We start from the raw sequence: 25,417 nt of genomic DNA on the forward strand, positions 1-25,417 counted from the left end.
CTTGCTGGCCCTCAGAAACACCTGAAGATGCCCAGGACAAGGGGCAAGCACAGCACCCAGAGTCCAGGGCCCTGCAATGACTGGGCAGGGAGGGCGCGGGGGGTCGAAGGCGAAGCCACAGATGCTGCAGCCCTGAGGCATAAGGACGACTCTGGACACGGAGGTTTTGACACACTTTATGTGAACCCCAGCATCAACAGCTGGTCACACCTGTCCCACTTCTCCAGGAAGACTCCTCCCTCTCTCCCCCAGCTCCAGTTCAGCCATGGCCGATCCAGTGACAGTCGTGAAAAATGAGAGCAGTGACCCGTATGAACACATCCCAAGTCTCAGCCGGGCTGGACAGAGGACAGGATGTGGCAGCCTCCCCTGGCAAGGGAGGAGCGGGCTGGCTCAGAGCCTGGGGCCTTGCAGCTGTGCCTCGGAGTCCAGCAGCTCGATGAGCCGGTCAGCCTCCCTCCAGCCGGAGAGCAGAGCCCCGTGCGTGGTCGAGTAAAACGTCCGATGGGTGGCTTCTCCTGCGAACAGGATCTGGAGCTGCGGAAAAGGGTGGGGTTAGATCAGGGTGCTGGGGTCGAGCAACAAGCCACCTGCCTTCTACGTGTGGCTGCAGAGCTGAGGGTGGGGAGGTGGCTTTGTTCCTCACCTAACCACACACCCTGATGTGGCCACAAAACAAGAGCAGGTGCACCGAAACTGGTTTGGCTCAGTGGATAGAGCGTCGGCCTGCGGACTGAAAGGTCCCGGGTTCGATTCCGATCAAGAGCACGTACCTTGGTTGTGGGCACATCCCCAGTGGGGATATGTGCAAGAGGCAGCTGGTCGATGACTCTCTCTCATTGATGTTTCTAACTCTATCTCTCTTAATTCCTCTCTGTGTAAAATCAATAAAATATATATATATAAAAAAAAGAGCGGGTGCTTCTTGCAGAAACAGGGCTCACACAGCACACATTCGGGACTAAATGTGATCACAAAATGGAAAATGCAACAGCGGGCCTGGGAGACAAGGCGGAGAACATCCCCCAACATGCAGACCAAAAAACAGAGATAGAAATGAGGAGAGAAAAAGGTAAGAATATTTGAGGACCAGTCCAGAAGTCTACCATTCAAACAACAGAAATCTTGGGGGGCGGGGAGGGGGAAGAGAAAAGAAGAGAAAGAAGAGAAGATGAGATGAATCACAAGAACTTCGCAGCTGACTGAGGGGCTCAAGGCAAGCCATATGAAGTGAGTGGGCGCCCAGCGAGGGTGGCATGCCCATGGGCATTGGAGCCTAATGCTCTTCTAAGCTTCCTGGGAGTTTGGGACACTAGGAAGAAAGGACTAAGAAAGGACGGCAAATGGCTTTGGACTTCCCGACAGCAACACTGGAAAATGTTCCAAACCCTGAGGGGCATGACTCTCAAACCACGATTTTATACCCAAACTAGGAGACTCCTACAGAAAGATAGGGTCCAGGTCTGCCCCAGGATGGTGCCTTCTGATTTCTCAGCGTGGCCACAGAGGGCAATGCAGCCGCCCAGTCCACTGGGACGCCCGTCCTGAATGAAGCCCTGGGGAGCCACATGAGCATGTGCCCTGGGGCTACGTGGATGTAAACTTCTGATGAAAATAATACATTTTCAAAGTATTCTTAATTTCAGGGGCAAAAAAGGGGGTGGGGGGATTCTTCTGGCCGGCATGGCTCCGTAGTTGAGCATCGACCTATGAACCAGGAAGTCACAGTTTGATTCCCAGTCAGGGCACATGCCCGGGTTGTGGCCTTGATCACTAGTGTGGGGTGCGCAGGAGGCAATGATTCTCTCTCATCGTTGATGTTTCTGTCTCCCTCTCCCTTTCCCTTCTTCTCTGAAACCAATAAAAATTAAAAATAAAAAAAAATAAGTGATTCTGAGTCTCAGGGGTCCCAGCCCCACCCACACTCTCATGTTCCAGCGGGACCCCGGTGCCTTCCCACCCAGGGGCCCCCTCATACCGGGGCCTTCTCTGGGTCCGCAGGGAGCGGTTGAGCCAGCAGGTCAATGTCATCCCCGCTGGTGCCCACGGCCACGTAGCTGTAGGATCCTCGGGAGTAGGGGGCGCTGTGCCAGCGAGACCTCAGCACGCTCTTGGGCGCAGGGAGCTGTGGATTCCCTGAAGCACAGAGAGGCCACACGTGAACCGGGGCTCCTCCCACAAGTCTGCAATGGGGCCTTCGTTTTCAAGACTGAGCAGCTCAAAATGAAAGAAACTGCCCAGGAAGAAAACCAAGCCATGAAGTGTATGAATAAGAGGCTCTCCCAGTCTTATCCATTGTCCAACTGGGGACGCCATCACTGCATCCTCACCCTCCCACCTCCACTCCCCTGTGACCATGTGGTCACTGTGCTCTGCCTGAGCCTCCACGTCTCATCTAGAAAGCCCTGATGAAGGGCAGCTGTGTTTTAGAAAAGGGAAGTGGAAAGAAAGTGTTCGCAAAACCATTTCAACAAGAACTCAGATGAGTGACCCCACCAGTATAAGGAAGGATCGTCCCTGGAGGTTCCTGGAGGCAAACTCAGCGCTTCCCTGTCAGGAAGCTTGGTTGCCCTTTAGCGACCACACAACAAGGAGCGCGAGGCAGAGCCGGGGCCATGCGCGGCCCGTACCTGTCACCCGGCGAAGCACGCGGGTCAGAGCCTGAAGCACCTCCTCGTCCGACAGCGTCTCCATGAACTCGGACTCAAGTCCGGCGATGAACCCGCAGAGGACGTGGGCAGACCTACGTGGAGAACACACCGCCGAGACAAGCCATGTCGGGCTTTGCCGGAAACATCAGTCTCTCCCTCCCTAAGGATTCATGTTCTTATTTCTGAGTGAGCACCAAGCCCACACATGTTGCTGTGTGTAGGCTGCACGTCTGGGACACACAACTTAGCCCTTCAAGTGAGGGTCTCCGATCCCGGGGCTTACAAGGATGCTTTGTTTAATTACCGCATCGGGTTTAAGCACTGCCTCCCGTTATAGACATGCCCACGTCTCAGACTTCTTCTGTGACCTACAAGCCTGGATTTCAGCAAATACTTTCTTACCAACTAAACATGCCCTCCGTCCACTGGCACGCTCCGGGCCTTGGCAATGCTGACAAGCCACACCCAGCGTGTGCCCATCTGCCCCCCAGGGGTTAGGCCCAGGCGGTCTGTCTGTCCTCAGCCCTCTGGGCACTCTCAGGATCCCCACCATTAAGCCCTCCAGACACCTCACAGGAGATCAACACACTGTTGGATCCCCCACCCAAACGACGCCGAGGAGCCAGCCCCGCTCAGCGCCCAGGCTTCCTCAGAGAAAGGGGGCGCGGACATACTCAAAGGAAGGCAGGACCAAGAAGCCAATCAGCTTCTTGACCCAGGCGTCCTGCATCGGGGCAGCGGTGTCCTCCAGGGGAGATGTGTCCTCCCACACCACCTGGATGTGCTCGCAGTCCGGCTCCCAGAAGGGCTCTTCGAACTCCAGGAAGATCTTATTGTTGGTCCCAAAGCCCATCTTCCTGATGGCTTCTGCCTTCTCAGCAGGCAGGGGCGGCCGGAAGAAGGTGTCCAGATGTTCCTTAAGAAAACCTGGAATTTACCATTGGACTCGACTTACACCACAGAAATATCCTTAGCTGGGATCAGCAACCACAGAAACCCAATATATAATATTTCATTATATATATTTTTTAATATATATATATATACATATTTAAAAAAAATTTTATTGATTTCAGAGAGGAAGGGAGAGGGAGAGAAAGAGAGAGAAACATAAATGATGAGAGAGAATCATTGATGGGCTGCCTCCTGCACACCTCACACTGGGGATTGAGACACAACCCAGGTGTATGGCACGATAGGAAATTGAACGTGACCTCCTAGTTCATAGGTGGATGTTCAACCATTGAGCCATGCTGCCTGGACCACACAAGTATATTTATAGAGTTGTGTAACAATCATCACTATCAAGCTTAGATCATGTGTTCTTAAACACACATGTATAACATTGTGTGAAACAGAAAAAGTAAAAGCAACCTAAATTGCCAACCGTATCTATAATAATAAAAGCATAATATGCTAGTTAGACCAGATAGCCAAACAGTGGAATGACCTCCAGATGACCTTCTGGATGAAGCGGGGGCTGGGAGGGCTGAGGCAGGCATTTCTGATTTTCATGCGCCCGGCCTCTAATTAAGTAATGTTAAGCAATGGCACCTGCATAGAAGAGAATTTTACGTGGCTGTAAAGAACAAGTGTGGCACAGGCCCTGGCTCCTTGTGACCAGTATGGACAGTCGTAACAATGCTCCTACTGATCCCAGCAAGCACCAGCAACTATGAATAGCAACTATGAATGAACAAAGAGGGAAAAGAAGAATGAAAGAAAGAAAGAAAGAAAGAAAGAAAGAAAGAAAGAAAGAAAGAAAGAGAAAGAAAGAAAGAAAGAAAGAAAGAAAGAAAGAAAGAAAGAAAGAAAGGAAAGAAGAAAGGAAGGAAGGAAGGAGGAGGGAGGGAGGAGGAGGGAGGGGGAGGGAGTGAGAGAAGAAAAGAGGAGAGGAGAGGAGAGGAGAGGAGAGGAGAGGAGAGGGAAGGGAGGGAGGGGAGGGGAGGGGAGGGGAAGGGAGGGGAGGGGAGGGGAGGGGAGGGGAGGGGAGGGGAGGGGAGGGGATGGGAGGGGAGGGAGGGGAGGACGAGGGGAGAGGAGGGGAGGGGAAGGGGAGGGGAGGAGAGGGGAGAGGAGGGAGGGGAGGGGAGGAGAGGGGAGGGGAGGAGAGGAGAGGGGAGGGGAGGGGAGAGGAGGAGAGGGGAGGTAAATGGAGCAGCAGAACAAGATTCCACTTGTGGGACACGGAGGAGACTTTATTTAAGTCACCTCTGGCTCCTGCTAGCTTTGTGAACTTGGGCAACTGACTAATCTCTGTTGACCTTTGAGGACTTCTCTGGGGTCAGGGAAGTCTTCGGGCTGCCTTGGGGGTAAAGGAGACAACCTGGCAAAACTCTGATCCCAATCATCTCCACTTTTCAAATTGCCCACTCCTACTCACAATTTCCATCAAAAGCATCAGCTCTAGAATTAAATAGATTATGCACTGGCTCCTTCCTTGATGATGGCAGCACTTAACCTTGAGGTGTGGCTTTCATGCTGTCCCCCGGGGGAACCTCCATCAGGCCTCCCAGCCTTTCCAGAAAATCCCTCCAAAGGATGACAACAGCTGGCTTCCCTTCTCTCTATTTCCTATGCATGGGATTGCTACAAAACACAACAGAGTCATTCTCTCCAAGGCTTAGAATGCAAATGTGAGCTTAGCCAAAACAGGTTTGGCTCAGTGGATAGAGCGTCAGCCTGCTGACTGAAAGGTCCTGGGTTCGATTCTGGTCAAGGGCATGTACCTTGGTTGCGGGCACATCCCCAGTGGGGGGTGTGCAAGAGGCAGCTGATCGATGATTCTCTCTCATCGATGTTTCTAACTCTCTATCCCTCTCTCTTCCTCTCTGTAAAAAATCAATAATATATATATATATATATATATATATATATATATGTTTATATATATAACATATATATATTATATATATATGTTTTTTTTAATGTGAGCTTAGTAGCCAGGCACAGCCCCAGCGCCCACTGGGGCGGGAGAGAGCCGGTGGCCGGGGCAGAGAGGAGAGGAAGCCCTGACGGGATGGTGACCTTACCTAAGGGCACGGTAAGGATCACGTGATGTGCTGGGAAGTAGTGTCCGTCCTCACACTCCACCAGCACTGTAAACCTCTCCCCATGAGACTCAGCTACTTGGAAGTTCGAGTTCCAGTGGATGGTCTTCACGGGCTTTTCAAACACCATCACGTCTGGGGGCAAGGAGGCCATGATGCGGTCTGTGAGTCCTTGGTAGCCCCTGGGAGAGACTGGGTGTTGGCACGGAGGAGAGGGCAGCCCTCCGAGAAGCTGCGGCAGCTCTGTCCCCGCCCAGGCTCGGCGGGAGGAGGCTGGGAAGGGTCAGGGAGGGCGTGGGGCCCTCGCCCAGAGGTTTCTGAGCCGCCACAGGATCGTTAACACTTGGCTCCTGGCTAGGGGGAGGATGAAGTGGGCAAAGTTCCCGAGGAGCGAACAAGGTCCCTGCAGCCGGCCCAGCCCTCGGGCTCCGCCCGAAGGCCCTTCCCCGTGCATGGGCCCTGGAGGGCCTGGGAGCGGCCCCTGGGAAGGTCTCACTAGTGCCTGGGGGCAGACTGAGTCCCCTTGACCTTCCCACCACTCCCCTGCCACAGGGAAGGGCCCCTCATAACGTGCTAAGCGCCTGAGGGGCCTCGTAAACATGGGAGGAAGAAAGCATTACAAGGTGCATTTCCTTCTTTTAATCACTTGTTCTGATAAATTAATTATCTCCCTTTTCTTAAATGAGAACAATTAGGGAAACAAAATGACCAACTTTCTAAAAAGAGAAAGCCCTGGCTGGTGTGGCTCAGTGGATAGAGCGCTGGCATGCAGACTGAAGGGTCCCAGGTTCAATCAGAGTCAAGGGCACGTGCCTGAGGTGACGGGCGCAATCTCCAGTAGGAGGCAGGCAGGAGGCAGCCCATCCATGAGTCTCTCTTATTAATGTTTCTGTCTCTCTCTTCATCTCTGAAATCAATAAAGATATATTTTAAAAAATAATAAACATAAAAAAGAGAAGACAGCTGAAACCGGTTTGGCTCAGTGGATAGAGCATCGGCCTGCGGACTGAAGGGTCCCAGGTTCGATTCTGGTCAAGGGCAAGTACTTTGGTTTCAGGTGTACAGGAGGCAGCTGGTCGATGTTTCTCTCTCATCGATGTTTCTAGCTATCTATCCCTCTCCCTTCCTCTCTGTAAAAAAATCAATAAAAATATTTTTTTTAAAGAGAGAGAAGACAAAAGTCCCCCTTGACCCTCCCACCACTCCCCTGCCTCCCAAAGCTCCACCTGAGGTACATGGGGGGGAGCGGAGGGCTGGGGAGCATGGAGGGGGCCTGGGGGGGGTGCATGGAGGGGGGCTGGGGGGAGAGGAAGGCTGCCTGGGGGGCTGTGGCGCACACATACCCGGGAAAAGTGCAGTCCAGCCCTGGCAGCACGGTGTACTCCCCAAAGGGAGCGAGGGCCACCAGATCCATGCTGTGGGTGCCGCTCACACAGCACTCGATGTTTAAGAAGTTCTTCAGAATGGCCAGCTTGAGCTTCTGGGTCTCCTCGTCCTCCGTCCAGCCGGCCACGTGCCGCCGGATCTCCTTCCTGAGGAACTCCCCGACGCTGGGCACCGGGGCCTCGGCCGCGCGCAGGAACTCCCGGGACCGGTCTATGAGGCTGTAGTACAGGTGGCCCATCTCCACCACCAGCCCGAGGCTCACGCTCTCCCCGGAGGTGGCATAGGACACGGAGGGCAGCGCCACGTGGCCTCCGGTGTCGATCCTCTGGTTCTCCTCCGACAGCTCCTTGTCCCCCAGCAGCCCGTACTGGGCAGCCAGCCGGAAGACGGGGTTGCCCTGAGAGGGCCCGTGGATCCAGTGAGCGCCTACCTCCACCACACCACCTGGGAGGGGACACCGATGCCACCCTGAGGCTCTGTCCCCACCAAGGCGAACCCTGAGCCCTTCTCCTGGACCACAGCCAGCTCTGCCCCTTCCCCAAATGCTCTGAAACCCAGCCCCCCGCCCCCAGGGCCACGGGTCCCTGAGGACCATAGTCCCTCACCCAAGGGCCTGGCCCGACCCAGATTAAGGGGTACGCCCAAGGAGGGGGTGCTGGCCTGCACCTGCCTGGGGAGCACCTGGAGGGATGACCTGAGACCTCGCCCAGGCTGCGGGGGGCACGGTCAGGGGGTACCCGCCCGCAGGGACAGCCCTGCCAGCTACGGGGCAGCTGGGTCTCAGGGACCGTGAACTTGGGCTGATTAACGGGGCGCGGCGGGGATCCCCCGGGGGGCAGGTAAGGCTTCCGGGTCGGGAAAGCCTGGGCGCAGGCCGGCCCGGAGACGGCGGGGCCGGGCGGCCCGGCTGGGACCCGGGGATGGGCTGGGGCGGGGTTCGGGGGAGGCCGTTACCGAAGCTGCGCTCCGAGCGGATGCGGCCCCCGGCGCGGGCCGTGGCCTCCAGGACCCGCAGGTGGCGGACGGCCGGGTGGCGGCAGAGCCTCTGCGCGGCCCCCAGCCCCGCGATGCCGCCGCCCACCACCACCACCCGCGGCCCGCGGCCCGCAGCCCCCTGGCCGCCGCCGGGCTCCATGGCGGGTTCCGGGCGGCCCTGAGCGCTCCGCCGCTGGAGGGGCCGATAAGCCGGCGGCCGGGAGGCGGGGCCTCCTCCTGCGGCTCCTCCCCGGCCACCCTGCCCATCTGGCTGAGCCAGATCAGGCTGGCCTTTATTTAATTTTTTAATTTTTTGTAAACGGCTTTTTAAAAATATATATCTTATTGATTTTTTACAGAGAGGAAGGGAGAGGGATAGTTAAAACATCGACCAGCTGCCTCCTGCACACCCCCACCACCCGGGGTGGGGCCCCTGACCGGAATCGAACCTGGGACACACACACACACACACACACACACACACACACACACACACCCGTCCGCAGACCCACGCTCTATCCACTGAGCCAAACCGGTTTCGGCTGTAAACAGCTTTATTGATTAGAAGTCACATATCATACATGTCACCCAGTTAAGTGTGCAGCGCACCATTTTACAGTGGGTTTAGAGAGGTGCGTAACAATCACCACTATCAGGCTTAGACCATTTCCGTCACCCCGAAAAGAAACACCGAAACCTGAACCGTGCTCCACAGCCCCATCGGCGGCCTCTGGCACTCCACGAGCCCACTCCTGCCTCTATGGATCTGTCTGTTCTGGACATTTCCTAGACACGGAGTCATGCACTTTGTGGCTTCTTTCACTCAGCATAATGTTCTCAGGGTTCACCCACATCAGAGCGTGTAACATGTGTCAGTACATGTCATTTCTTTTTATTGCCAAATAACACTCCTTGGTATACCCTCATGTACCACTGTATGGAGAGCTCACATTTTGTGCATTCATTCATGAACCGATGGGCAATTTTCCTCCACTTTTCCACTGTTCTGAATAATGCTATGAGCATTCATGTACAAATTCTGTGTAGACATATGTGTTCACTTCTCAAGTATATGTAGGGATGGAATTGCTGGGTCATATGGGAATCTTCCTTTAACTTTTGAGGAACTGCCACACGTCTCCAAAGTGTCTGCATCATTTTTTTTTTTTTTTTTTGATTTTGTACAGAGAGGAAGGGAGAGAGATAGAGAGTTAGAAACATCGATGAGAGTCATCGATCAGCTGCCTCTTGCACACCCCCTACTGGGGATATGCCCGAAACCAAGGTACATGCCCTTGACCGGAATTGAACCCGGAACCCTTGAGTCTGCAGGCCGACGCTCTATCCATTGAGCCAAACCGGTTTTGGCTCTGCATCATTTTTTACATCCCCACTGGCAGTGCATGGAGATTCCAGTTTCTTCACACCCTCACCAACACTTAACATTGTCTTTTTAGCCATCCTGGTAGGCATGAAGCAGTATCTCATGATTTTGATCTGTGTTTCCCTAATGACTAATGATGTTGAACATCTTTTCGTGTGCTTATTAGCCATTGGTATGTCTTTTTATTAATTTATTTTATTGATTTTTTACAAAGAGGAATTCAGAGGGATAGAGAGTTAGAAACATTGATGAGAGAAACATCACCCACAACCAAGGTACATGCCCTTAACCAAAATCGAACCTGGGACCATTCATTCCATAGACCAACGCTCTATCCACTGAGCCAAACCTGTTTTGGCTGGTATGTCTTTATTAGAGAAGTGTTTGTTCAATACATTACCCATTTTTAAAAAATATATTTTATTGATTTTTTTTTAGAGATGAAGGGAGAGGGAGAGAGTTAAAACATCAATGAGAAACATCAATCAGCTGCTTCCTGTACACGCCTGAAACCAAGGTACATGCCCTTGATTGGAATTGAACCCGGAACCCTTGAGTCTGCAGGCCGACGCTCTATTCACTAAGCCAAACCGGTTAGGGCACGTTACCCACTTTTAGTTAGTTTGTTTTTTTGTTATTGAATTCAAAGTGTTATTCAAATAAACAAAAATGTTCATTATTAAAATTTAATGAAAGCTTATATTTGTAAAAACTAAACTTTTCGTAGTCTAGTATTCAATAGCTATCTAGTTGCCAATGTAAAAAATCAGCATTGTGTTGCCCAGCTGGTGTGTCAGTGGTTGAGCATTGGCCCATGAACCAGGAAGTCATGGTTTGATTCCTGATTAGGACACATGCCTGAGTTTTGGGCTCAATCCCCAGTCAGGGGTGTGCAGGAGGCAGCTGATCGATGTTTCTCTCACCCTTCCTCTCTCTAAAATCAATTAAAATATATTTTTTAATCTTTATTGTTGAGAGTATTAGATTAAAAAATATATTTTTTTAAAAATCAGCATTGTGCTTCATGCCTGCTCCATTTAGACCTATAAATACAATACATCCATTTCAGAGTAATATGCATTGTTTAATGTTTCTCAATAATCTTGTGCAACTGCTGTGAATAACTCAGTACTTCATGAGTACCTCTGGGCCACCAGACAGGCAGAGGAACAAGGAATGTCTGGCCGAGACCAGTTTAGCTCAGTGGATAGAGCGTCGGTCTGCGGACTGAAGGGTCCCAGGTTCGATTCCGGTCAGGGGCATGTACTTTGGTTGCGGGTATATCCCCAGTCAGGGGGTGTGCAGGAGGCAGCTGAACGATGTTTCTCTCTCATCGATGTTTCTAACTCTCTATCTCTTCCTCTCTGTAAAAAAATCAAATATTTTTTTTAAAAAAAGGAATGTCTGTCTTTTCCTTGTCTAAACACTCAGCTCTCCGCACAGCAAATTCACCTGGTTTCTACCATTAGCCGCTCTTCATGGAGGGTGTTGGGTAAAAGAAGGGAAGTGCGGGAGCCTGAGCTATCGATCCTGAGAGCGGATTTCAGGCTCACAGGTTGTGTCCCTGCGGCAAGGAGGGCGCTCCAGAGCCTATTCATTCCCTAATAAGACTGGATTTGTGCCAGACAGCTTGCGTGCAGCTCAAAGTCCGGGCTTCTTGGGAACCCAGGTGTGGCTGGCCCTCTCACACCCGGGATTATGGTGGGCCGAGGGCCGAGGGCCAAGCCGGCACACACCTCTGCCCAAGGGAAGCAAGGAGGCGACGCCCCCAGGTGGAGACCGAGGCGTGGCTGGACAGAAGCCGCGGGCCACGCCCGGCGTCCCGGGCCTAGGTCAGCCGGGGTCGCCGAGGTCCCCCGAGGACGCTTAACCCCGCCGGGCTCGGGCGGGCGCCCTCCATGCGGGGTGGGGCACGGCCCCGGGCAGGCGGGCCCCCAAGGCACCAGGGGTCCGCACTCAGAGGCCTCGGGGCTACTTCCTACCGCTAGGAGCCAGCCGGCCGGGGCGGGGTGTGACACCACCGACCCAGCTTCCGCCCCCAGACCGTCGTCCCCGCCCCAGACCCTCCGCCCCTCCCTTCCGGCTCGTGGCCACGCCCCAGTCGCCCGGACTGATCTCGCGATACGTGCGCGGCCTCGCGAGGCCGGGCTGTGGGCGGGGCCGGGCTGTGGGCGGGGCGTGCCCTGAATGGCTCGGACGGGGGCGGCGCCGTGGGCCGGGCGAGTCGTCCCCGGAGCGCCATGGCCGCGGTGCGTGTCCTGCTGCGCCGGGCCCGCGGCCCGCTGCTCCCCGCTCCCGGCCGCATGGCGCTGCGCCCCTTCGCCTCGGGTGAGTGCGCCGAGCTGAGCCCTGGGGGTCGGTCGGGGCCAGTCGTGTTTGGAGCCGGCTGGGTTCACCTGACCCAGGGGCTGTGCAGGGCGCGCCGCGGGCATGGCAGTGGTCGCCGTTCGGTCCTGCCCGGTCCTTTCCCTTCACCCCTGTATCCAGGTCACGACCCAAGTTTAAGGTGAGCAGACGTCCCGCTTTTGGCGGGACAGTCCCGATTTCTAACAATTTGCCCCGCGTCCCGCAGCGTTTTAAAAGAGTCCCAGTTTTTGGAAAGATTCTTTCCCAAAATCGGGACTGTTTTTAAAACGCCGCGGGACGCGGAACAAATTGTTAAGAATCGGGACGTCTGGTCACCTCACCAAGTACCGAGTCGTGTCGGTGTTGCCCCGAGTTCTCCTTGACCCTTCTGCACGCTGGCTGCAATCAGCCACCGTTTCCAGGTCCCCGACCGGCAGCTCGATGCCGCTCAACACCTTACCTGGTATTCCCGTTTCTCCCCAGAAAGCCCACTGTGATCCCTGGGGCAGGTACTGTGATCCGTGTTACCGTTCACGAAAGCGGCCTCTCCAACATGCAGACACACACACACACACACACACACACACACACACACACACGCCTTTGTCTCCTCAGTTAACCCTCTTCCTCTCCAGGTCATTGCTGACCCCCACGTCTGAGCGGACTGCCCTCCGGGGCACTGGAAAGTCACCCTCGCCTGTGCGTGTCCCTCACTGTTAGGGTCACGGGAGGAACGCACGAGGCCAAACAGGGTGAAGAAGTATGAATGCATTAGGGTCATCTGGATACCCAGATGGGCTGAGCCCCAGATGGCACCAGCACCCGAAGACTGGGAGTCAGAGGTTTTTAAAGGCTGGGCTTTTTCTAGGCAGAGATTCTCTGTGCAGGTCCTGATTCTGGGGAAGTCCAGAGGGGAGAGAGTATGGTCTTAGCAGGTGGAATGTTGTCTGAGCAAATGGAATGTCCATTGTGAAGAGGCCTCAAGGTCAGTTCCCAGGAGAAGGGTGTGGAGTCAATTATTTGATCAGACCTAACATCTTGCCAGCTTGCTGCCGCTAAACCTTACCTGTTATTCTCATTTATCCCCAGCAAGCTCACGGGGCTACTGTGATCCCTGTGTTAACCGTTCACAAAAGCGGCCGCTCCAACATGCAGACACATGCGCGCACACACGCCTTTGTCTCCTCAGTTAACCCTCTTCCTCTCCAGGTCATTGCTGAACCCCACGTCTGAGCGGACAGTTGCAGGTGGTGGAAGTCACCTGTCTGTGCCTGTGTGTGCCCCCCACCAGACGGCCCACTCAGCAAGGCCTGAACTCTGTTCTGTTCACAGTTTAAGCCCCTTCACCTAGCTGGCATTGGTTGAAAACATGAATTCCTCCTTTCCTTGTTTCTGCGGAATCAATCACAAGTCTCTCATGCTGACAGGCCTTCAGAAGGAAGGCTGCTGTTCATTGCTGCTTTTTGTTGTTGTTGTTAAGGAAAGATTCAAACAGCAGTGGAAGCCAGAGTGGTGGAAAGGCCACCATGTGGCGGAGAGCCGCGTGCTGCAGCCTCCAGGGACTAGTCAGGGGTCCGTCCCTCAAGTCTGTCCGGGTCACTGTGTCCACTGATGGGGATGGTACACCCCCTCCCCCCAGGCTGATGCCTGTATGAATAAAAAAGTCTCCTTTCTTCTGTCCCAGGGGCTAACTTTGAGTACATCATCTCAGAAAAGAAGGGGAAGAACCAAAACGTGGGGTTGATCCGACTGAACCGCCCCAAAGCACTCAACGCGCTCTGCGACGGCCTGATCAAGGAGCTCAACCAGGCGCTGGTGGCCTTCGAGAAGGACCCAGCCGTGGGGGCCATCGTCCTCACGGGCGGGGAGAAGGCCTTTGCAGGTGCGGTGGGCAGCGTGGTGGCAGGTCGCCCAGGTGTACGAGGGGTGGTCTGACCGTGATCACGCCCATGGTGTGGTGTTGTAGACAGACTCACACCTCTGAGGTAGGGTCAGAAAAGCTCATACAACTTGGGGTTGACTTACATGTAAAATAGAAATGGGCCGGGGCAGTGGTCGGCAAACTGTGGTTTGCCGCTCTGTTGACTAACGAGTTTGCCGACCACTGACTGACCTAGACTCTCGATTCCAATAATTACAGGCTGTTGTTGTTCCTTGTGATGAAGCCCCTACCCCAGTGGTTGGCAAACTCATTAGTCAACAGAGGGGCAAACCGCGGCTCCCGAGCCACATGTGGCTCCTGAGCCGCAGTTTGCCGACCCCTGGGCCGGGGAATTGCTTGGATGAGCTGCTCGGTGTGTTTCAGGTGTGCTCTGGCGGCAAAGCACGTCTATTCGGGTCCTCCATAGTCAGGTGTTGTGTGTAGAGGGCTCAGTGACCAATGAATAAGCCCAGCCTTCTCTGAGTCCACCCTGAGTCCCTCCTCTCACCTCTGTGAACATGTATCACAGCCATTTGCCAGGCCCCCCAGGAGCCCCAGTGCCCGCTCACAGTGGGCACTCCGTAGCTGCCTCTTGGGGTCTCTGCACTCTGGTAACTGTGGCCTCACTCTCACCAGCTGGAGCCGACATCAAGGAGATGCAGAACCAGCGATTCCAGGACTGTTACTCCACTGGGTTCCTGAGCCACTGGGACCATCTCTCCCGGGTCAAGAAGCCAGTCATAGCTGCTGTCAATGGTTACGCTGTGAGTGTCCGCCCGAGTCTCCTCTCTCTCAGAGTTCCTCAGGGAACCGTGCTTGGGAGTGTGAACTATAACCGGTTTCATTTTGAAAAGGCCTCAGTTCCCAGGCCAGGAGGCCTTTCCCACTGGATGCCAAAGAGCCAAGGACTATGAGGAGAGGAGGTGTTTCAACATCTGCTTTTGTCAGCGCCCCCCCTCTCCCTGTGACTCCCTGTAATGCTCCTCCCTCTCCTAGGTTGGCTTTTGTACAGTGATAATGACTTTCTGCCCTGCGCTGCACCTGTCAACTAACCTGTTTAACTACCGCTGGGAGCTGTGTGTCCTCTGGTGCACTGAGGACTCCTGCAGGCGTATTGGCTGCTCCGAGCTGCTGGGCTGGTTGTAGCCTGAAGAGAAGTGATGGGAGCATTTCACTCTGTGACTATTTAACAAAGCTCCCTTGGGGTGAGCCAGGATCAGCGATTAAGGTGCATCGGAACAGCCATGCCCGTTGGTGTTCGCTCCCTGTGGCTGCCTTCGAGCCTCCGCAGAGAGATCTTCGGACCCACAGAGCCGAAAGTGTCTGCTGTTTGGCCATTTACAGGAAGAGCTGGGCAGCCTCAGCCATTTTATAGGAAATTCTTGGGAACGCTTACCTAACTTTGCACCAGCGTACTAATCTTTGCTATCCCCCAGGCTATTTCTTCATCATTTTTTTTTTTTTTTTTTTTAGAAAAATTCTTATTTCATTTCTTTTTAAACATATGTATTTATTTATTGATTTTAGCGAGGGAGAGGGAGAGAGAAACATCGATCTGCCTCCTACATACCCCTTACTGGGGATTGAGTCCGAAATCCAGGCCTGGGAATCGAACCTAAAGCCTTTTGGTGCATGGGACTGTACCCAATCAACAGCCACGCGCTGGCCAGGGCTGATTCATTTTACTAGACAATTTAAGTAAGAAAATGGAGTGCTTTTGTGATTGGGTTCCCTGATGACACCTCGTGTTTTGCAGCTCGGCGGCGGCTGTGAACTTGCCATGATGTGTGACATCATTTATGCTGGCGAGAAAGCCCAGTTTGCGCAGCCGGAAATCCTCCTGGGAACCATCCCAGGTAAAGCGGGGTGACGTCTCCGGCATCAGCTCTTCAGGTCACTCCCCAGAGTCTGCCCACCTCTGAGGAGCCTGAGGGCTTTTCCAGGAGCAGACAGGGCATGTGGCTTGCACATGAGGGACGTGAGGTGGTCGCGTGAGCACCGGACAGGTGGCTGCCTCTGTCTGCCCATTGCTCCCTCGGTCCCCAGCTCACTAAGTGTAAGTGGTCACAAAGCACTCAGAGTCCCGGGACTCTGCTGGCTCCTGGGCTTAGACTGGCCACAGAGCCAGCTGAGACCACGGCCTTCTGCCCCTGCAGGTGCGGGGGGCACCCAGCGGCTGACCCGGGCTGTCGGAAAGTCTCTGGCCATGGAGATGGTGCTCACTGGTGACCGGATCTCAGCCCAGGATGCCAAGCAAGCAGGTACAGGCTGTGGTCACCCCACGAGGAGTGGAGAGGGGAGAGTTGCCTGCGGGTGCCCCAGTGGACGATCAGCACAGAGCTTTCAGGGGTCCTCACCACCCAGGGACCGCTGCCCGTATTGACATCCCATCTGTAAAAAGAGGCTGAAGCCTATGCACAGGCACAGGTTACAGATGGTGTTAAACCACTCCTTTCCCAGAGCTCAGTGTAAGCATGGGGGTGCTCTGACCTGGCACCCCACCGGTCCCCGCTGCTCGGTGACGTGGTCTGTCAGTCAGTGACCACACATGCAGCCAGCAGCATCTCCCCAGCCTGGGGAGGTGGGACCCTCCCTGTGTTGCTGCAGCCCCTTGTTTTTTTATTTTTATAGTATTTTTTTAATGTATTTTATTGATTTTTTTTTATTTTATTTTTTTTTTACACAGAGAGGAATTGAGAGGGATAGAGAGTTAGAAACGTCGATGAGAGCGAAACATCGACCAGCTGCCTCCTGCACACCCCCCACTGGGGATGTGCCCGCAACCAATGTACATGCTCTTGACCGGAATCGAACCCGGGACCCTTCAGTCCCCAGGCCGACACTCTTCCACTGAGCCAAACCGGCTTCGGCTGCAGCCCCTTGCTGATAGCCCCAAAGACCGCTGCTGTCAGAGTGTCGAGACGTAACCAGAGCCGCTTCCTCATGTTTTAGGCCTCGTGAGCAAAATTTTCCCTGTGGAGAAGCTGGTGGATGAAGCCATCCAGTGTGCAGAAAAAATCGCCAGCAATTCTAAAATTATAACGGCGATGGCCAAAGAATCTGTGAACGCAGGTAGGGCTGTGGCAGGGGGAGGAGAGGCCACTGGGACTTGTGCGGCTTCAGCGGTTTGACTCTGAATTAGGCACCCATCCTGGACAACAATGATTGGGATTCTCAGTATTTCCAACTTGGCTCTTTGTGGAGTTTTTTTTTTTTTCTAGTTGCTCGCTCACAAATTCTGTTCTGAGTTCCTGTTGGTGCTGAGACCAAGAATATGTCATCCTGGGGGACAGACAGGCACGGGTGCTGGCTGTGCAGGGGGAAGGCCTGATGTCGGCTTCTGAGAAACTCCGCTTCCCTGGGAGCCTGGGTGGAGAGACTGCTCCTCAGCGGTCAGAGGCTGTGCAAATAGCCTGAGGCTTGGCCCAAGGGGTGCGGACTCCCTGGTCCCCGTGGGAGCCCGGACAGAGGCCACATGCTGCTGTCGCCCTGCACTCTGTTCTCTGACGGAGCTACCTGCCAGGACCTTTCAGACTTTTAAAACAGTTTCATGGGCTGCCTCAGGTCCTCTGTGTTTGGACAGTTTGCATCCCACCTTTCATGCAGTTTCTCGGCCCTTTTTCTGGGGGAGGCACTGAGCTGGGGGGGGGGTCAGGCCTCCCCAGGCCACGTTCTGCATCAGGTGCAAGTGCAGACTGCTTCCTGCCACCTCAGAAAAGCACTCCCAGCTCCAGCGTCTCACTGCGTAACATCAGGGTCCTCTCTTTCAGCTTTTGAAATGACATTAACGGAGGGAAATAAGTTGGAGAAGAAAATCTTCTATTCAACTTTCGCTACTGTGAGTAAACAGCATTCAAGTACAGAATCACACGTGTTCCAGCCGTACAAGCTGCTGGGCGTGTCCTGGCAGATTTTACCAGCCGGCCCTGCTCCCCTTTGGTCCTTAGCTGGGTCCGGGGCTCCGTCTGTGAGCGGAAGTTCAGAAGGATGGACAGAGCAAGGCCATTTCCTGCCACAAGAGGTCTTCCGGGTGGCCCTTAAATGCAGTCCGTTTACCCATGATTCCCTGTCACTCCAGTCACATGGTTTAGAACAATGTTTTCTAGGATTTCTGCCAGTGACAAAGGAAATCATTCTTTTAATACAGATTTACCTCTTTTATCATCAGAAGGTCATCTATAGGTGTTTTATGAAAGAAAGAAAAAATGGCTTTGGCTCCTGAGGAATTGCAGATGTGTGTGTGCAGGCATGTGCACACACAGGGGCATACACACATGTACACACAGGAAAAGAGGCAGCTGTAGAGTCTGGATTCCTGCCTCATGGCACCCAGAATACTGCTGAATTCAGATGACGATTTGGTGAATGACCCAAATAGCGTGCATCTGAGGTTCTCTGTAGATGAGCGTGTATTTGACACAAAAGTTCGTGGTTCCTGAGTGAACATCCCCTGGGGGTGAGGGGAGGGGGCAGGTAAAAATACTCATTCCCAGGCCAGCCCTACTCGGTCAGGGAATTCCCAGGCTTCCAGGTGGTTCTGTGGCTACAGAGCCCTCCCCATCCCCCGCCTGTGAGTGTGGAGAGCCCTGCGCCTGACCCACTAGGACATGTGACGGCCAGCTCTGCTTTTTCCCTCTCCCCAGGAGGACCGGAAAGAAGGGATGACTGCATTTGTGGAGAAGAGAAAAGCCACCTTCAAAGACCAGTAAGAGCTGCTGCCTTTGCCTTAAACCTCCACTGAAAGAGGAACGATTATTTTAGAACAAATAAACCCTCTTTTCAAGAGCCATGTCGGTGCGTGCATTTTCTCTCCAAGTGGAGTTGTGAGAATCGGTGTCTGGAGAATCTTCACATTCTGACCTGAGCGTCATCTTCTTCTCTCCTCCCCCCCCCCCCCCACCGTGTTTTTATTGATTACTGGGAGGAAGGGAGAGGGGGAGAGAGAGAAATATAAATGATGGGAGAGAATCATTGACCGGCCGCCTCCTGCACACCCCACACAGGATCAAGCCTGCAACCCAGGCTTGTGCCCTGACTGGGAATTGAACCGTGACCTCCTGGTTCATAGGTCGATGGTCAACCACTGAGCCACGCCAGCTGGCTAGAATTCTTTTTAATTGTGGTAAAATATGTTCCAGCCGTACAAGCTGCTGGGAATTTTTAACCATCTTAAAATGTACATTTCAGTGGCATTGTGTCCGCAGAGTCCTGCAGCCATCACCACCATCCACCTCCAAGCTGTTTCATCCGCCCAAACAGACTGTATCTCCATGAACTCCAGCCCCCTTTTCCCCATCCCCACCAGCCCTTGGCACCCTCTACACCACTTTCTTCTTGTCTCTGTGAATCCATATAGTGTTTTCAAGGTCCATCAAGGCCATAACATGTACTATTTTCATTGCTGAACAGTATTCCTACTAGCATTCTTTTAAGTTGCCCTGGAATGTGTTATGAGATCGGTATGTTGGAATTTACGCTTTCCCAGGTGTTGAGTATTTAGACTGCAGCGTTTCTTGCTGTCAGAATGATCATGGATATCACTGCGGTGAATGCCGTGAGCAGGAAACCATGCCCTTGACTGGAGCATGTCTGAGATTGTGACAAGGCGCTGCACGTTGCAGGACTGCACGTGTGGGAACTCGGGCTGTAGGTCAGCAGGGCCTCTTCTCGGGGCTGGGCTGGCTGAGTCTCCAAGACTGATGTCAGGACTTGCATCGGGATCCCATTCCCGGGCCTGGATCGGAGCTGCTGCATGTGGTGTAGGAGGTGCCGGAACAGAAATGTGGCTGTCACACTCAGTGCCATTTGCTGGGGGAGACAGAGCTTACGTACTGAATTCCCTGGGCTGGCCTCATTCTTGGGCGGGCCAGCCCCATCCCTGGGTCACTGTAGGGTCTGATACCACAAAGGACACTGGGTAACCGAGTGACCCTATAGGACACCACCCCTGCCCCGTGTCTACCGTTTAATTCTCACATCACAGCCCAGCTCAGAACTCGGGACCCTCCATCTTAAACCAGGCTCCCAAGTGGGAGAGAAGCAAGTCCTAGGCCCTGGGAGGGAAACCCAGCTCCTGCCACCGGGGAGGGCTTACGGGTGAAGGGGGCAGTTACTGCCCTCAAGCCCCAGAACACCCTTAGGCCCTCCAGGGTGAGGCACCCTGCTGGCTGCCACATGCCCCCCAGTCCTGCCCCATGTGAGGTCACTTCATGTGGGGGTCATGGCCTTGGGCTGGGCTGGAGCCGAACACCGAGGAGAAACCACCTGCATCTGAGAAAGAGTTGAAAAGATCTGGAAGCTTCAGCTATCTGAATGCCTTAGTCCACATGCCCTTGTGTTTTGGTTATATTTATGCAGCCAAGCGGGGCTCTGGTCAAAACAGGAGTTTGACGCCCTGTGCAGACTGTCGGCCTTGCAGGCATTAGCTCTTCAGTCTCCACCAGGTCTGTTTTGTGTTGTGATCCGAAATCCCGATCAGGCTTCAGAAGGGAGCAGTTTGAGAAGGAGGTGGCGGGGTCTAAGTGATCAGCCCTGCTTCCCGGTGTGAGAGCGGAGACATTCTTTGGAGAAGCTGGGGTCCTCACCCTTTGACACGCGCTGATGACAGAAGTAGGTGCAAGGGGAGCTGCCTGGCATGGGCCGGCCCTGGGGCATCGAGCCGGGGGCAGGCTGTTCTGCACGAGGGCAGATGTGGAAATATTCACTTACTGAAGCTGCGGGATGTGTCACCTGGCCTAGATTTGAGTAGACAGACTCAGTATCCAGCATGGGGCCTTAACCCTGAGAAAGCCACCGGCCAGCGTGGCTCAGTGGCTGAATGTTGACCTATGAACCAGGAGGACTGGGCACGGGCCCGGGTTGTGAGTTCAGTCCCCACTGTAGGGCATGCAGGAAGTAGCCAATCAATGATTCTCTTTTTTTTTTTTTTTTTTTTTTTAGCTTGGCATTCTAAGTTCTCTTTAGTCTTTTTTTTTTTTAATTAATTCAATGATTCTCTTTCATCATTGATGTCTCTCTCGCCCTCTCCCTTCCTTTCTAAAATCAATAAAAATTTTAAAGAATAAGTAAATAATAAAATAAAAAGAGAGAACCATTTGTTCCCTGTTTTACTTTTCACATATTTTGGACAGTAGCCTCCACACTTTGATTTTGAGCTGCGGGTCCCCAGAGTTGAGTGGGGCAGGCAGCAGTAAGTGCTCGGGTACTGCTGGGCAGGTAGGGGTCAGGTAAGCAGGGATGCCCTGCAAGGTGAGGGTGGAGGAGCCAGAGCAGGGAGGGCTAAGGCCCACTGGAGCTAAGCAGGAGCCCCTCTGCAGGCTGAGCAATGAGTCTGGTGTGGAGGGTGTGACTAGGCCAGTGCTGCTGTCTGCCCCACAGCCTGAGTGGGGGGAGGGGGCCGCAAGAGAGCAGACACAGGCGGAAGGCCAAGGGCAGAGTCAGCAGGGCACAGGAGCCACCTGCACTGGTCAGCTACTGCTGCATAACAAACGATCCCTAAATTTAGGGGCTTAACCCTAAATCAGGTATTCTTTCTGACAGTCAAAGTGGGTCAGGAATCCAGACAGGCCACAGTGGCTCTCAGCGGTGCTCCCCGTACACAGGCCCAGGAGTAAGTCCACCACGGGGTCTTCTGACCCCAGGACACCGGGATGGAAGGGGGTAGGGAGCCCCGGCCAGAAACACACGCGGGCGTCCAGGTTTTGAACTGGCCAGGGACGAGGCCCTGAAAGGTAGGTGCCTTCTGGGCTGGGCCCCGCCCTCTCCCAGCTCCAGCGGCCCCGCCCCCCCTGCGGGCCCCGCCCACAGCCTCACCCCTTCCTCGCGCAGCATGGTGGTGCTCAGGGGCGTCCCGGCGCTTCTGTCCCCAGAGCTGCTTTACGCCCTGGCGCGGATGGGGCACGGGGACACCATCGGTGAGTGGGCGGGGGGCCGAGCCCCAGGATCGGGAGCCCCATCCTCGAGGCACAAGTCAGGGGAGGCGCCGGGGCTGGGATGGGGACTCCCTGCAGGGGTCCTGGCCCGTAGGGTTCCCACGCCCGGAAGAGCCGGGTCTGGAGGTGGAGGCCGTCCGTCCTCGGAGCAGGACTCCACCCCCTCCGGAGACTCGGCTGGCCAGCGCCGCCGCCCTGGCTTTGGTTGGCCCCAAGCGGTCAAGGTCATGGGGACAAGTGCTCTTGGCCTGGTCAGGGTTAGGTCGGGGCTGGGGCTGGTCGCTCCCGCAGCGGAGTAAAAGGGGTGGGGAGGGGCCTGACGGCCACGGCCCTGGGTGCTGCTCCTGCTCCAGATCCTCCCCAGATGGCTCCGGAGGGTCACATCCCCGGTGTCTGTGGCTGTTTCTCGTCTCCTGTGCTGTGGGCGGGATTCTGGGTGCAGGCTGCAGTCCAAGCTCCGCCCTCATCCTGCTGACACCTGTACAGTTTCTCCTACACCTGGTCCCTCCCTCTCCGCCCTGGCCCTCGGGTTTCCCTGTTGGGAAGCAGATACGGTGTAACATAACGCCCATGCGGACCCCAGCCTGTCTAACCTGGCTGGCCATTCAGTTCTTGCAGACATGAACTTCCCTACCTCCTCCATCTGCAAGTGTGGCCCCGAGGAGATCCGCGCAGATGGTGAGCAGGCCTCCTGCAGGCGGGGCTGGAAGGGCGGGCGGTGGTCCTGGCCCCAGCTCCGTCCATTCCCCAGGCACCCGCCAGTGACCCATGTGCCAGGACCCTCAGGGTGCTCCCTGCAGCCCCCCGAGGTGACCTGGGCCTCCTGCTCCATCTGACACCCCCTGGTGACTTCTTGAAAATGGGGAAATGGAGGCTAGGCACCGTGTTGGCTGACTGAGCAGCTTCCCCAGGTCAGTCAGGTTTTCAGCCTTTACCCGGATGTAAACATCCCAGTGCTGGTGACCTGGCCTCACAGGCTCCAGGTGTCCACATACTCAGAGAGCTCTAACCCTCAGGGTGGGTGGGAGGTGAGGCTGGGAGGGGCCTTGAACCAGATTCCAGAGAGCATGGTAGGAGCAGAGTCAGCAGTACTGAGTGGTGGTGGGGGGCCATGGGTGAGGGCCCCATCCTGACTCATTGCGCGCCTGCCACTCCCCTCTCAGGGAGCTGAGCCAGCCTACCCGGGCCTTGGTGAGATCCTGGGCCAGGTGGGTGGGACCAGGTGGGCCATGGGAAAAGCTGGAACATAAGGGGCGTTTAAGTAAATCACAGTGCAGCCACCAAAAGTCTCTCTCACACACACACACACACACACACACACACACACACACACACGGTGCAGTGGAGAACAAGCAATCAGGATTCAGAGGAAAAAACAGACAGAAAAGTCTAATCGTGTAGAAATGCAGAGGAAAAAGGCAGAAGAAGATGAACTGGGATGGTAGCAGGTTCCCTTTATGTGGTACCAGATTACAGCCGGTTCCTTCTTTTCATAGGCTCCTGTATTCCCCAATTTTGTGTCACTTTATGGGCCTGCGAGCCAAGTGGGACAGGTTTGGGGGCACCTTGGGCAAAAAAGGCCTCTTCCCAGACCCCACTGTCCTTGTCACAGGCTAAAGGTGGTAACCCGCGGCCTCTGGGGTCAAGAAGATGGCGGGGCGCTCCTCCCGGTGGATAGGGTACCGCCACCAACCTGCATGGTGAAGGGGATGGTCAGGGCTGCCCCAGTGCCAGGACAGTGACAGGTGCAGTAGCCAGGGCGAGGAGGCACCAGTGTGACCTCCATGAGTGTCACCAGGCGGGCAGCAGTTACCAGTGGCCCCTCTATCCTGAGCCCACCACCGTCCCTGCTGCTTGAGTGAGACCGTGTGGCCAGGCCCAGCCACCAGGTGGTGCTGTGGGCACCTGGGTTGGGAGGGCTGGAGTCTGAGGCCAGCACTCTGCCCGCAGGCCTGGGCATCCCGCAGCTCCTGGAGGCTGTGCTGAAGCTGCTGCCACTGGACACCTATGTGGAGAGCCCGGTGAGCGCCCCTTTTCCAGACCTCAGAGGGCCCGCTGCCTTTGGGGGGGAGGGGGGACCATGCGTCCTCAAGGGTTCTAACCCTGATCAGAAGAGCCCTAACCATCACCCAACACGGGGCGCCTGGCGGCACCGGGGCCAGACTGAGCCCTCTGTCCCAGGCTGCTGTCATGGAGCTGGTGTCCAGTGACAAGGAGAGGGGCCTCCAGACCCCGGTGTGGGAGAGCTACCAGTCCATCCTCCGGGCGGCCGGCTGCTCGGTGAGCCTGCTGCCCCACCGCCAACGGGGCTGGGGCCCTCTTCACTTCTCGGGGGCCTGGGAGGAAGGACAGGCCCAAACTCTGCCCCAGGGCTGTGTGAGCGCCTCTTCACCCGCAGTGGGAGCCTGACCCTGGGGCCACCCTCCTGCCCCCAGTTTCCTACGTTTTCCCGGGATCCTGACCTGTCTGCCTAGGGGCCCTCACCCACACCCATCTCTCCTAGAGAAACCAGGGCAAGCAGGGTACCCCAGGCCCCCATCTGTGGTCAGAGGCCTGGTCTGATTTTGTGTGACACCCCCCACGCCCTCCCATCCTGCAAGGGGTGGAGCCTGTCCTCCCGGGACCGCCCACACAGGCAGGTCTTGGGAAGGATCTACCTACCTGAAGAGAGGACACCTGGGGCTCCTGTCCCCAATGGCTCTCCTACCCCACTCCTGGGGCAGATCAGGGGCTCAGGTCCCAGGCAGGCGGCCACCAAGCACAACAAGCATCTCACCCACCACAGCCTGCCCCCCTCCCATCCCTACCCCCAGTGCCTGGTCCGTGCAGGTAGGAGGCCGAGCATCCTTGGGACCCTGGCCTGGAGAACCAGAGAAATGAAGCTCAGAGAGACCATGTCTCCTGATGCCCCTGCTGGGCCCATGGGGTTTCTGGGCAGGGTCCCTCAACCACGTTGGTTTGCCTTCCAGAGCCCCCTAGAGAAGATAGAGAGGTTTGAGTTTTATCAGCAAGCCAAGAAGGCTTTTGCTGTTGTAGCAACTGGGTGAGTTCTGGCTGGACCCACAGGTCCTGATGGGTTGGCTGGGTCCAACTGGGTCTGGGCTGAGGGTGAGGCCCTCCCCATCCCCACTCCAGAGACCCCCCTTCCTCTGCCCACTCCCTGCCTCCACTGAGACAGACGGTCCCCAGGCAGTGGGGTCACTGAGCTGTCCAGTGGTGGTGCCCAGCGGGGTTCTGGGCACCCTGGCTCAGCTCTGGGCTCAGCTCGGCTCCTTATGCAGGGAGACGGCCCTCTACGGCAACCTCATCCTCAAGAAGGGGGTGCTGGCCCCTGAAGGCCTGTTCTAGATGGCGGAGGAATCAGGACCCCAGAGCCGGACAACACTACCAGCAGGCCCTGCCCTCCTGGCAGCACCCAGACCTCACCCAGCCAGGGGTGGCCTGGCAGGTGCTTGGAGGGCTGCTGACAGGCTGGGATCCTCTATCTGAAAACTGATGGGGCCCAGCCGGTGTGGCTCAGTGGTTGAACCAAGAGGTCACCGGGTCTATTCCCAGTCGGGGCACACGCCTGGGTTTCGGGCTCAATCCCCAATGGGGGCGTGCAGAAGGTGGCTGATTGAAATGTCTCTCTCGTCAATGTTTCGATCTCTCTACCTCCCCCTTCCTCTCTTTTTAAAATCAATAAAAACATATTGTTTAAGAAAAGAAATAGGACGAAAAAGTGTAATGACTTGTCAACCGTCCAGTCCAAAGTTTCAGGCAGCAGCACCATT

The 25,417-nt window shown here is 55.3% G+C and overlaps 3 protein-coding genes across 5 annotated transcripts; 2 read left to right on the forward strand and 1 right to left on the reverse strand.

The window, feature by feature from the left end:
* Positions 1-160: 160 nt before the first annotated feature.
* On the reverse strand, positions 161-8,263 carry PAOX (polyamine oxidase). Its single transcript, XM_036439252.2, has 7 exons — positions 8,042-8,263; positions 7,045-7,531; positions 5,684-5,883; positions 3,326-3,578; positions 2,631-2,743; positions 1,979-2,136; positions 161-537 (listed from the first exon to the last, which is right to left on the reverse strand). The coding sequence occupies exons 1-7, from the start codon at positions 8,220-8,222 to the stop codon at positions 394-396; spliced, it is 1,536 nt and encodes a 511-aa protein (XP_036295145.1). The 5' UTR covers positions 8,223-8,263; the 3' UTR covers positions 161-393.
* A 3,355-nt stretch (positions 8,264-11,618) lies between these two features.
* Positions 11,619-18,498, forward strand: ECHS1 (enoyl-CoA hydratase, short chain 1). Of its 2 annotated transcripts, XM_036439259.2 has the most exons (8): positions 11,619-11,774; positions 13,477-13,674; positions 14,350-14,477; positions 15,470-15,569; positions 15,870-15,974; positions 16,666-16,785; positions 17,484-17,551; positions 18,357-18,498. In XM_036439259.2, the coding sequence occupies exons 1-8, from the start codon at positions 11,687-11,689 to the stop codon at positions 18,420-18,422; spliced, it is 873 nt and encodes a 290-aa protein (XP_036295152.1). In that variant the 5' UTR covers positions 11,619-11,686; the 3' UTR covers positions 18,423-18,498. The 2 variants fall into 2 exon arrangements, with proteins under 2 accessions (XP_036295152.1, XP_036295153.1); XM_036439260.2 differs by lacking the exon at positions 16,666-16,785.
* A 2,975-nt stretch (positions 18,499-21,473) lies between these two features.
* FUOM (fucose mutarotase) lies at positions 21,474-25,338 on the forward strand. 2 transcript variants are annotated; one of them, XM_036439263.2, is made up of 6 exons: positions 21,474-21,626; positions 22,254-22,322; positions 23,595-23,665; positions 23,826-23,924; positions 24,614-24,687; positions 24,926-25,338. In XM_036439263.2, exons 1-6 carry the CDS (start codon positions 21,542-21,544, stop codon positions 24,990-24,992), a joined length of 465 nt encoding a protein of 154 aa, XP_036295156.1. In that variant the 5' UTR covers positions 21,474-21,541; the 3' UTR covers positions 24,993-25,338. The 2 variants fall into 2 exon arrangements, with proteins under 2 accessions (XP_036295156.1, XP_045438117.1); XM_045582161.1 differs by lacking the exons at positions 24,614-24,687; positions 24,926-25,338 and adding an exon at positions 24,474-24,601.
* The last annotated feature ends 79 nt before the right edge of the window (positions 25,339-25,417 follow it).

Source organism: Pipistrellus kuhlii, unplaced genomic scaffold, assembly GCF_014108245.1.
Source record: "Pipistrellus kuhlii isolate mPipKuh1 unplaced genomic scaffold, mPipKuh1.p scaffold_m20_p_15, whole genome shotgun sequence".
Classification (NCBI taxonomy): domain Eukaryota; kingdom Metazoa; phylum Chordata; class Mammalia; order Chiroptera; family Vespertilionidae; genus Pipistrellus; species Pipistrellus kuhlii.

Coding starts and splice junctions, on each gene's coding strand:
- ECHS1 (XM_036439259.2), top strand. CDS start 11,687: ATGGCCGCGGTGCGTGTCCTGCTGCGCCGGGCCCGCGGCCCGCTGCTC. Junction 11,775..13,476: donor GCTGCGCCCCTTCGCCTCGG/GTGAGTGCGCCG, acceptor CTTCTGTCCCAG/GGGCTAACTTTGAGTACATC. Junction 15,570..15,869: donor CCTCCTGGGAACCATCCCAG/GTAAAGCGGGGT, acceptor CTGCCCCTGCAG/GTGCGGGGGGCACCCAGCGG.
- FUOM (XM_036439263.2), top strand. CDS start 21,542: ATGGTGGTGCTCAGGGGCGTCCCGGCGCTTCTGTCCCCAGAGCTGCTT. Junction 22,323..23,594: donor CGAGGAGATCCGCGCAGATG/GTGAGCAGGCCT, acceptor CTCTGCCCGCAG/GCCTGGGCATCCCGCAGCTC. Junction 23,925..24,613: donor TCCGGGCGGCCGGCTGCTCG/GTGAGCCTGCTG, acceptor TTTGCCTTCCAG/AGCCCCCTAGAGAAGATAGA.
- PAOX (XM_036439252.2), bottom strand. CDS start 8,222: ATGGAGCCCGGCGGCGGCCAGGGGGCTGCGGGCCGCGGGCCGCGGGTG. Junction 7,532..8,041: donor CCGCTCGGAGCGCAGCTTCG/GTAACGGCCTCC, acceptor GTCCCCTCCCAG/GTGGTGTGGTGGAGGTAGGC. Junction 2,744..3,325: donor TTGGTCCTGCCTTCCTTTGA/GTATGTCCGCGC, acceptor TTCTCCACGTAG/GTCTGCCCACGTCCTCTGCG.